We start from the raw sequence: 11,241 nt of genomic DNA, 5'->3' as shown, positions 1-11,241 counted from the left end.
CTCAAATCACTATATTTGAGAAAAAAGTTTCAACAAAAAAAAAACTCATTGAAATCTATAGTTGTATTTTCATAATTTACGAAGCTATCATTCTCCATCCTCATAGACGACACTTTTCCTTCTTTTTTTTGTTATAATAAAAAAGTGTTAGTCACCAAACGAGTTCCCATCGCATAGCCTTTGCGCGAGATGTCCCTTGCGATTCACTAATTTTTTCTTTCTAATCATCATGCGTTAAGACATGAAAATCACATAAAACAGACATAATGCTTATGTAAGATGTATTTCTAAATACTTATGAATTTAAAAAATAATTCATGTGTTTTGATCCTCTTCTTATGTGTTTTGGTCTCATTATTATGATAAAATAGGCTATAATAACGAGTATTTATGCATGCTATCAATGGACTAAAATACAAGCACCAAAGCAATAGTATGAAAAATTTGACAATGTAATGTTGGCAAATGGGTTTTAAATTAATGGCGATGACAAATGCGTATATGTCAAAAGTGTAATGAGAATAATCATGTTGTTATTTGCTTGTATGTTGACGATATGCTAGTTATAGGTTGCAACATCAACATTATTATTACGGCTACTAAAAAAATGTTGGCCAATAAATTTGAGATGAAAGATATGGGTGTCGCAGATGTTATTCTATGTATTAAAATTTCTAGAACCCTACAAGGGTTAGTGGTCTCAATCACATTATACTGAGCAGCACAACTATAATACTCTCGCACTATTGGTAGTTTAATGTACGCCATTAGGTGTACACATCATGATATAACGTATGTTGTAAGCAAGCTAAGTCGATATACAAGTAAACAGGGTCAAGATCATTAAAAAGCTATCTTGAGAATTTTGGGATACTTAAAGCATACCAAAAATTATGGCTTACACTATACTCAATATCCTGTTGTACTTGAAGGTTATAGTGATGCCAACTGGATATCGAGCACTAAAGACTCCAAATCCACAAGTGGTTACGTTTTCACTCTTGGAGATGGGGGTTGTATCTTGAAAATCTTCCAAAAAAAACTTGTATAGCATGATCCACAATAGAATCTAAATTTATAGCTTTAGACAAGGTTGAAGGAGAAGCATAATGACTTTGAAATTTTTTGGAAGATATTTTCAATTGGTCTAAACTGGTGCATGCAATATATATACACAGTGATAGCCAAGCAGCTATTTAGAAAGGCACAAAATATTATGTATAATGATAACCATGCAATACGTATTATACGACGAAGATATAATACAATCATACAACTTTTAAAATTTTAAAGTTGTGGGTTAAACTAGGGAAAAGGTTAACTTGTGTTGTTGTTCCTTTCAAGCATGCATTTATGTTGTAAATGGTAGTTAAGTTAGAGAGGTTAGTTAGTTGATGAATATTGTTAGGATATGACAATGGTTGCAACCTTGGCACCCTCTTTTTGAAGTTAGGTTAGGGGTTTGTAAAAGGAGGTGGGAGAAGGGTGTTACCATGTTAAGTTATTTTAAAATTTTGATCTAACAATAATAAAGAATCAAAAGTTTAAGAATTTATTAACCACTTGTAAAGGGTCAATCAGATGATAAGTGTTGTTTCGAAAAATATTAGCAAAATGGGATGGTTTTATTGTTATATTAGTAACGGAGAGTGATACAGAGTCCAAATAAAGACGATAAAAACTACTCCATTTTCGATAAAAATAAAAAATGAGGAAATTGGGGTGAGAGAGGCTCGAACTCTCGACCTCAGGATAACTCAGAAGCTATGAGACCTACGCGCTAGCCAACTGCGCCACCACCCCCTTCTCATGACTTCCAAAACTTTCTTTTTTTACTAAATATGAAGTTTTACTTTAATATTAATAAACCGACATCGTTTTCATGGGAACCCTAGCCCCCAAATTTCCCTCCTCGTACTCTGGCGCTCATTCCCCCCCCCCCTTCCCTCCATTTCTCTCTCTCTTCTTTCTCGATCTCTCTCACCTTTCCACCACTATTAACTCTATATCTCTTCCCCTCCACCCCCCTACTCCGCCACCGGAGATATGGACTCCGACGAGGGTAAGCTTTTCATTGGTGGAATTGCTTGGGACACCTCCGAGGAGAAGCTTAGGGACTATTTCTCCCAATTCGGTGAAGTTATTCAAGCCGTTATTATGCGCGACAAGACCACCGGCCGTCCTCGTGGTTTTGGCTTTGTTGTCTTCTCTGATCCTTCCCTTCTTGATCAGGTTCTTCAAGATAAGCACACCATCGATGGCCGCCAGGTTCTTTTTTACCTCTGCAATTTTCTTTCTATCTGCATTACTTTGTTCTTTTATTAGGTTTTTCTTTTTCTCCGAATCGTGTTGTTTTAGTAGTAATTACTTTAATTTAGGACCTCGTTATTAGCAATGGTTCTGTAATAATACTCGCTCTCTGTTCCCCATGTATTTCATTAGTTCGTAATTGGGTTACTGTTATTGACTCTGACCTTCGAAATATGTCGGAATAGTTTTGTTTGGTCGTTTGGTTATTTTGTTCTCTGGAAATACCCTCTTCCTCTTTCAAATGCAACGGAAGTTCGAATGGGGAGATGCGGATCATTCTAGTGTTGGTGCCCTCATCAGTTGTGTCTATCACCCTTCATTTGTTATCTTTTTCTTAGATAATGTGTACATTTCTTGTTTTTTAGACCGAAAGGTAATATGTTGGTACTCTTTCGTAAGGGAACTTGTGTGCGCGATAAGTTGATTAGCAGATGCCTTCCTGGTAAAAAGAACATAAGTGGTATGCTACTGTTGTTTTATCGGGTTAAAAGTAATTAAGAATATTGGTAGACTGTTGACATTGCTCTGTGTGCTAGTCAGTTTAGGTTTAGGTACCGGACAGTGAGGAAAGTGATACATATCAACTTGATGGTTGACCCATTATGACATGACTACTTTAAATTGTTGAAAATTTTATATTTTCTAGCTTATTATGATAACTGGTGAGGATGATGACCCGTGCATACGTTGAGTTGATGTACTTCATTTGTGTTCCCACTGAACCTTTTCAGCAATTTCAAGTTGTGCTTTATTGACACAGGTGGAGGCAAAAAGGGCGCTATCAAGAGAAGAACAACAAACTTCCACAAGAAGTGGCATTAATAACTCTGGTAGAAGTTCTGGAGGTAGTGGATATTTTAGGACCAAGAAAATATTTGTGGGAGGCCTACCGTCGGCACTAACAGAAGATGGGTTCCGGCAGTATTTTGAAAGTTATGGTCAAGTAACTGATGTAGTGATAATGTACGACCAAAATACTCAAAGACCTCGTGGATTTGGTTTCATAACATTTGACAATGAAGATGCAGTTGATAGAGTACTTTATAAGAGCTTTCATGAACTGAATGGTAAACTTGTAGAGGTGAAACGGGCACTTCCTAAAGATGCAAATCCAGGAAGTGGTGGTCGTGCAGGCTATCAAAATTATGGTGCTTCCGGCACTAATTCTAACAGCTTTGATGGTAGATCAGATGGCAATAGATATATGCAACCTCAGTCTACTGCTGGTGGTTTCCCCCCCTATTCTGGATATAGTGTATCAGGTTATGGTTATGGAGGACCAAACAGTGGTGTCCCTTATGGAAGTTACGGTAGTTATGGTGTCGGTATGTATGGTGGTGCAAATGCTGGATTTGGTGGTCCAGCTGGACCATTTGGAAATCCAGGTGCTGTCAATGCTGGTTATCTAAGTGGAGCACCTGGGGCCATGAAAAGTTCTTGGACCAATCAAGCTCCAGGATACGGTGGTCCTGGCTATGGTGCCAGTCCAGGCTTTGGGGCTGCAGCTCCTTGGAATGCCTCGGGTACTGGAGCACCTCCTTCTGCCCCAAGGGGCCAATCACCTAGTGGGGCTTCTGGGTATGGGAATCAGGGTTATTATGGTGGAAACGATGGTACTTATGGGGGATATGGAGCCTCTGGTGGACGAGCTGCAAGTGCTCCAAATAGCAATGTTGGTACCGGTCAAAGTGGAGAGCAACATGGCGTGAGTGGTGGGTACATGGGGAGTGGCTATGGTGACACTAATGGAAATTCGGGTTACTCCAGTGGTGGCTGGAGATCTGATGCTTCACAGACTCCAGGTGGTTATGGTGGTGGATATGGTGGCAATCAGTCCAGGCATGGTTAACCCCCATCACCACATGTTTGCACATGTCATCCTTTTCCACGTGCAAGTCATATTACTGGATGGGAACAGATTCTGAGAATGGTTGGATCTCTTCATTCTCAGTGCTATCAGACAGTAGTAATTCTATAGTTGAATATGTCCATTGCTTTCTAGCAGTAGTAATATTTATTTTTAGGCTTGTTTTCTGGAGGTTGCTTATTGTTGTGAGCATTTGGAAAATTGAAAACATTGATACACTTTTGTGTTTTTTTTCATATCTTAATCTTATGTAGAAGCTAGAATAGTATCTATTTACTTTTTCTATGTCGATGATGGGTGGTTATGAGGATATTCTATATACTGTTATTGTATTGCAAGTTAATTGTTTATCATGGTAATTTATGTATCATGTAGCGCTATCTCTTTTATGCATCTGGTGTTTTGCTAAATAATAGGCTTCTGCAGCCGTTGGTAGATGTGGCTTTCTTTTGGCAGTCAAGATAGAGGTAGGAGATGTTATCAGCTTCTTCCTATTATGGGGAACTTTACAACTTGGTTTGTTTCCACATGTTTGAAAGCCACTTGAACATTATTTTAGCTTTTTGGTCTAGTTTTTTTGTATGAGGAAAAGGATAAGTTTTGAGTTTCGAACTGTGATTAGCACAAGTTATTAAATGGGTTTTGGCATGCACAGGAATTTCAGGTGGAGTTTCGGAGCTGCTGAATGCTTTTAACAGACCTTTCATGCTGCTAATGGACTAAGGTTTGGGTGTTCTTCCACCGCCCATCTCCATTGCGGTATGTCACCTTGACATTCTTATGGGCATAATTAGATCTTTTTCTTTGGTTCTCTAATTTAACTTTCATGCAATTTTTCTTCAATTTTTGGTGTAACTGCATATTGTTATATTATGACGGCAGTTAGTTCATTTGTTTGACTCTGTAGAACCAAACTTAGTAGCTTAGATATCATCCTGATCAAGAACCGATTTCTTTCTTCTCTGCCCGTTTATAGCATCAATAGCTAACCACAGTCGTATACCAGAGGTTTAGTATTGTGCAGCATACTTCTTATTATTATAACCTCATCTATGAATTGTCAGCCTAACCTTCTATTTATGCTTCAAAATATATATATATATATATATGAAAACAACTTTCATTGAGAAAAAATTAATGAATACAAGGGCATACAACACCCCTGCTAAAAGAAGGACCAACTGAGTAAAATGTTACCAATGGAATAATTACAAAAGATCTACGAAATGTAAGTCCAAAGGGACATGTGAAATGTAACCAGCTACCAAAACTCACTATGCTCCTCTCCATACCACAAAACAGCTGATTGTTTCACTCCAAATGTCCAAAATAACACACACCCGGGCAAGTCATAAAAAACCCTCCTTTGTCTCTAAAGGGCGGATGGAGGAGGAACTTCTCAATTGTTGCTCTAACGCTCTAAAGGTCAGCATAACTAACACCGAACTCCTGAATGTATAATCCCAGATTTAGCTCCACCTGAAATTCCTGCTTCAATATGTATTATATGATCCGAGATTTAGCTCAAATATCAGTGATATACAAGTGCTTGGCAAGCTAGGGTCATTCGCATAGGCAGCATCACTTTCTTCCATCCCTTAGTTTCCAGCATCTATTTGCTTGGTTGTTTTAGTATCTTGTTTCTTTTCATTTGTAACCTAATATCATTTATTGCAACCCTACTTTAGGTTTAAGCTTTTACTTTTGAGTATACTGAAACGGTGGTGATAGTGAATTGAGCCTCTAACCTCTAGGGAGGAAAGTTAGTTGAATTAAGCTCAGTTTGGCTAAATTATTCTTCCTTTTTTATTTATTCCCGTGTTCCGTTTCTTTTATATAATTAACTGCTGTTTAGCATCAATATTTGATTGAATGACTTCTGTTTAGCAGATATTCATTTTGGCTTTTGGTTGGACTCCCACAGGCCCCCTAACAAATTGTGTCTCGCCTATATACTTTTAACTTCTTCTTATGCATCTCTAATTTCTCCAGTCTCCTGTTGGAGAAGTTGGCAGTTTCCCAATGAATGAAATGAGAGCAATCCTTTATCTTGTATTTGGAACTTTTACTTTTGTTTTTATTATACAACTTCCCTTTTGTTTCTAGATATTCTAAGTTTAAACTTAAATTAATTTTCCTTCACCATTTAGAAGTTTCATCTCAATGCAATTTTTGCATAAAACCAGACCTAGCGAGTAAAGTGGACGAACTTTTTACCATACATGTGCTTGAATGTTTATCCAATTATATATTCATATCTATTGCAAGTGGGGCCTTTAATACCAAGGATTTAATTTATTTGCTGAATACTGAAACAATCAAAAGATATAGAACCAAATGTGTGCTCCTACCCATACATTAATTAACGTTTGGTTGGTTGGCTTCAAATTAAATAGCGTTCTACCATGTTAATAACTTCAACCTGGGGTTTGATTCCCCTATCAAATGTATTTTAAATCTACATTTGAAAAAATAAAGTTTGTTATCACATAAATTTGCAAGATGTACAAATTCTTAGTTTTTGTTTCAATCGTAGCATAGACTTTTTTTCTTCTTCTTTTTAAGTGCTTTCTAAAGCTCTTTGAAAGTCAACTTCGTGTGATTTAAATTGGTTCTTTCATTTAAAACCATTCTTAAGCATTGGCCAGAATAAGACTTGTAGTTTCTTTCTACACAAACTCTTTAATTTCTTATGCTTCTCTAACTCCATTGAATTAACTAAGTTAATTGTATTTTTTATCGTGGCTTGTACTCTGTATGCACTGTCAGATTTATGGCTTCGCACAGCATAACCATTTTCGATCTTTTTGCCTAATTTTAAGGCAATTTGTTGTTTAACTAAAGTTGGTACGATTCTTGTGTGCAAATGCATTTGGACGATCAAAGAGGATAAAGCTTACTGTCTCAAACATAAATAAGAAATGATTTAAGGATTGGTTGAAGAGTAAAACTGAAACTAAAAGGTTAACAAAATTAGGCAGTTACTCCATCTCCTTCTCGTGACAAAACTCAACAAACCAATTTCCACAAGACTGAGATGAGACTTCATATTCATTTTATCTAAATTGTAATGGGGAGTATTTTTATATATAGTCAGGCTCTACATACATATGTTTTAAATATGGAAAGTGTGGCAAAGGATAACTTTTAATGTCAAAAAGTTGAATATTTCATACCCTTACACGTACTTAAACAATTTTTTAAAATATGAAATGTGGAATGTGGAATGTGCATTATGTATTGATAAATTAATTGGGGAAGTTCCTTTTTCACTTTATTTATAGTACAAAAATTTGCACATGTTATTCAATAATCGTTATGGTCACATTTCTGGAAGCCCTTAAATCACACTTTTTTTGGCATCAAATCTTTGAACTCAAAATTGATAATAAAAATACAATACTAACTGAGTTATGCTTGGTTTGACTCTACGTTTAGTATCACTTATAGTCAATTATAATTGACTGCAATACAACTACAATATGCAAACCTAATCTTCTTCAATGGGTAACAGAAAAGACAGGAAAATGAAACTTATAATTTAAAAATGATAAAAATAAGAAATAATAAACTGAAGCTTATCATCTTCTGCCGAATGTAAAGATAACTACAAGCTAGAAAAGTTTGTAATATGTGTTAACTGCGACGGTCTATCATATTGATTAGACATTCTCCTCAAAATTGTAAACATAAAAATATAATAATAAGTGAAACCAAAATGTGAAAGTGACTGAAAAAGAGTGGCAAGATTATGTCAACACTAATTCAATCGTTGATTTAGAGGCCAACTTCTCACATTGGAGGAAAGAAGAAACAAATAATAACACCCAATGAGAAGCTACAAGGGCATATGGTCTTTTGTACAAATGAATGAAACAGATCTCTCAAAACAAAAATGACTAACATGTCTCTATAACAAATATTTAGGTTTGATAATTAACTATACTAACTACAAAAACTTTCCTTTTTAATTCCACCTTTCACACTGTTTTTTTTTTATAAAACTAAAAAATGCTCAAAATCAAAATTTCCAAACCTTTTAAAACCATAGCCAGCATGAGCATGCCTAATTTACTTACTTTATACTAATATTATTAAACTTCACACTAAATAAGTTTGTGGTGGTGATTTCATTTATTTATTTATTTTTATTGGGGGAGGGAGGTTGTTTAAAGATGCATGGCTACCTTAAGATTATATAAAAAGGTAATAGAACTCACATGAATTTCAACGATTTCCTTATAGAAAGTTCCTTCATTATTACTCTGCCTCTCCGTTGTTTACTATAATGGCACAAGTGGGGGAGAAAGGATCTGAAAATGGAAGAGATGATTATACTGAAGATGGAACCGTGAGTCTCAAAGGTTTACCTGTCTTAAGATCAAAGACTGGGAGATGGAGAGCCTGTTCCTTCATTGTTGGTAATTATAATCTTCGACAAGCTTTCCTGTTTTGTTTTGCTTTTGCTTTTGCTTTTGTCCATCTTCTTCTGGCCTCCACTTCTGCAAGCTCTCTTTTTAAAGCTACAAGTAATGAATTCCGTTAAAGAAGATACCATCAAAGAAAAAAAATAGCTTTTGAAAGAATTAATATCAAGAAGTCCTTGGTTGAATATCTCATACATAACATGCAGCAATATAATCACTTCATAAAATGCATTGACATCTAGACACTACCTTGTTTGAAACCTGTGTTGGGTTTTGTTCTTCTAGTTCTTGAGTTGAGAAAGGAGTGGTTAATGTTTTCAAAATGTTGGTTTCGTAGCGTACGAGGTGTTTGAGAGGATGGCATACTATGGAATTGCAACAAACTTAGTGGTGTATTTGACCGATCGACTTCATCAAGGGATTGTGACATCAGCCAATAATGTCACCAACTGGGTTGGCACTGTGTGGATGACACCAATTATAGGTGCCTACATTGCTGATGCTTATCTCGGCCGATACTGGACCTTTGTATCGGCTTCTGCAATTTACCTCACTGTAAGATTTCAACTTCTGTAAATGAATTACATGGCGTTCAAACTCATTTCCCTAGAATGAGAATAAAAGAATAGTCATTCTTCAATCAAAGTCGTAGTGTAGAATAAATTTAGAGAGAAATACAGGGATGGAGGGAATTTGAGTATGTACTTGTGTTGTATTCATTCATCCAACCTTATGTCGTGCAGGGAATGGCCCTGCTTACCATGGCAGTTTCATTGCCATCGCTGAGACCACCGCCATGCGGCAATGAAGGAAAAGACGGTCACTGTGACAACCAAGCCTCGCCTCTCCAAGTTGGGGTTTTCTACTGTGCATTGTACATAATTGCAATTGGAACTGGTGGTACCAAACCCAACATCTCTACAATGGGAGCTGACCAATTTGATGATTTTGAGCCTAAGGAACGAAGCCAAAAGCTCTCCTTTTTCAACTGGTGGATGTTTAGCATTTTCTTTGGCACTCTGTTCTCCACCACTTTTTTGGTTTACACTCAAGACAATGTAGGTTGGGGCCTTGGATATGGGATTCCAACGATTGGGCTTTCACTTGCTGTGCTGTTCTTTTTGATGGGCACTCCATTCTACAGGCACAAATTGCCTTCAGGAAGCCCTTTCAGCAAGATAGCTAAGGTGATTGTAGCTGCTGTTATGAAGTGGAATGTACCAATTCCTAATGATTCAAAAGAGCTTCATGAGATTAATCTGGAAGATTACACTAATTCAAAAAAGAGTAGGATTGATCATACAAATTCGTTAAGGTAATTCTGCCATTCTGAGTGTAAAATATCAGACATCAACCTTAATTTTCCAAGCAGATTATGATAATCATTTCATATCATGATTAGAATTCTAAAATCTGCAGATTCCTTGACAAAGCAGCAGTTCGGAGTCCTACAAGCGAAGCATGGACTCTATGCACAGTTACTCAAGTTGAAGAAACAAAGCAAATGATTAAAATGATGCCCATTCTATCAGTGTCATTCATACCAAGTGCACTTGTTGCACAAGTGGGAACATTATTCATCAAACAAGGCGCCACCCTCGACAGGAGCATGGGTCCCCATTTTCAAATTCCTCCAGCAAGCCTTTCAGCTTTTATAACAATCTTTATGCTGATCACCATCGTCATCTATGACCGTTTATTTGTTCCATTTGCTCGTCGATTCACCAAAAACCCTAGAGGGATCACATTGCTGCAAAGAATGGGTGTAGGACTGGTGCTGCAAATCATTGTCATGGTCATAGCATGTATTGCTGAAAGAATGAGACTGAAAAGCGTTAGAGAAAACCACACTTTTAAACAAAATGACCAGGTTCCACTCACCATTTTCATACTCCTTCCTCAATTTGCTATAACAGGGATAGCAGATGCCTTTGTAGAAGTAGCAAAGCTTGAGTTCTTCTACGACCAAGCGCCAGAAGGCATGAAAAGCCTTGGCACCTCATATTTCACCAGCAGCTTGGGAATTGGGCATTTCCTGAGTAGCTTTTTACTGAAGACCGTAGCTGATAGAACGGCAAAAAACCATACGAATTGGATTTTGGACAATCTAAACGTTTCTCATTTAGACCATTATTACGCATTACTAGGCCTCTTGGGCTTCATCAACTTTTTCTTCTTTCTCACAGCTGCAATGTTCTATGTTTATAACGTTGATAGTGCAGAATCCAAAAAGGAAATAACCACGACATTGCTAAATACAGAAGCTGCATCGGATCAAGTCCCAAAAATCCAACCAGCCTGATATTATTTTAGCTATAAAACGGGTTACGTTGGCGTACTCCATAGAAAAATGCTCAGCAAAAGCTACATTTTACTTTACCAAAGTTGTTATCAGTTTAACTTTTTGTTATACAATCAGAATATGTAACATGTAATATTATCACCTAAAGCCACAAATGTCAAAAGGGATAGACATGGTTATGATGGAACAGATTGTGTTCTATCATTGTATCTTTATTGATACTCTGATTACAAGAATTAAATAGAATAGTAAATGAACGAATTGAGTTCGAATTGAGAAACCCAATTCGGTTACAATCTCTTTGTTACCTTATGTCTCAAAGGTGCACAGATCCC

The 11,241-nt window shown here is 36.7% G+C and overlaps 2 protein-coding genes and 1 long non-coding RNA gene across 6 annotated transcripts; 2 read left to right on the top strand and 1 right to left on the bottom strand.

Annotated features, from left to right (window-relative positions):
* The first annotated feature begins 1,916 nt into the window (after positions 1-1,916).
* On the top strand, positions 1,917-6,232 carry LOC101203355 (heterogeneous nuclear ribonucleoprotein 1). Of its 4 annotated transcripts, none has more exons than XR_004215512.1 (4): positions 1,917-2,268; positions 3,071-4,644; positions 4,833-4,936; positions 6,068-6,232. XR_004215512.1 is itself a non-coding variant. In XM_004151950.3 (2 exons), exons 1-2 carry the CDS (start codon positions 2,047-2,049, stop codon positions 4,157-4,159), a joined length of 1,311 nt encoding a protein of 436 aa, XP_004151998.1. In that variant the 5' UTR covers positions 1,917-2,046; the 3' UTR covers positions 4,160-6,232. The 4 variants fall into 4 exon arrangements, 1 of the variants encoding a protein (XP_004151998.1); XR_004215513.1 differs by having other exon boundaries at positions 3,071-4,693; XR_004215511.1 differs by having other exon boundaries at positions 3,071-4,936.
* Positions 6,233-7,745: 1,513 nt separating this feature from the next.
* LOC116402850 lies at positions 7,746-8,992 on the bottom strand. The gene is made up of 2 exons (XR_004215514.1): positions 8,854-8,992; positions 7,746-8,700 (listed from the first exon to the last, which is right to left on the bottom strand). It is a non-coding gene; the product is annotated as an uncharacterized LOC116402850 (long non-coding RNA).
* LOC101220714 (protein NRT1/ PTR FAMILY 5.2) lies at positions 8,308-11,213 on the top strand. The gene is made up of 4 exons (XM_004152011.3): positions 8,308-8,598; positions 8,942-9,159; positions 9,348-9,919; positions 10,024-11,213. The coding sequence occupies exons 1-4, from the start codon at positions 8,466-8,468 to the stop codon at positions 10,904-10,906; spliced, it is 1,806 nt and encodes a 601-aa protein (XP_004152059.1). The 5' UTR covers positions 8,308-8,465; the 3' UTR covers positions 10,907-11,213.
* Positions 11,214-11,241: the final 28 nt, after the last annotated feature.

This window comes from Cucumis sativus, chromosome 3 (assembly GCF_000004075.3).
Source record: "Cucumis sativus cultivar 9930 chromosome 3, Cucumber_9930_V3, whole genome shotgun sequence".
Classification (NCBI taxonomy): Eukaryota; Viridiplantae; Streptophyta; class Magnoliopsida; order Cucurbitales; family Cucurbitaceae; genus Cucumis; species Cucumis sativus.
This window is presented reverse-complemented; position numbering and strand designations above follow the sequence as displayed.

Excerpts from the sequence above, each read along its gene's own strand:
- LOC101203355 (XM_004151950.3), top strand. The coding sequence starts at position 2,047 with ATGGACTCCGACGAGGGTAAGCTTTTCATTGGTGGAATTGCTTGGGAC. Across the intron at positions 2,269-3,070 it reads ACACCATCGATGGCCGCCAG|GTGGAGGCAAAAAGGGCGCT; the intron begins GTTCTTTTTTAC and ends TTATTGACACAG.
- LOC101220714 (XM_004152011.3), top strand. The coding sequence starts at position 8,466 with ATGGCACAAGTGGGGGAGAAAGGATCTGAAAATGGAAGAGATGATTAT. Across the intron at positions 8,599-8,941 it reads AGCCTGTTCCTTCATTGTTG|CGTACGAGGTGTTTGAGAGG; the intron begins GTAATTATAATC and ends TTGGTTTCGTAG. Across the intron at positions 9,160-9,347 it reads CTTCTGCAATTTACCTCACT|GGAATGGCCCTGCTTACCAT; the intron begins GTAAGATTTCAA and ends TATGTCGTGCAG.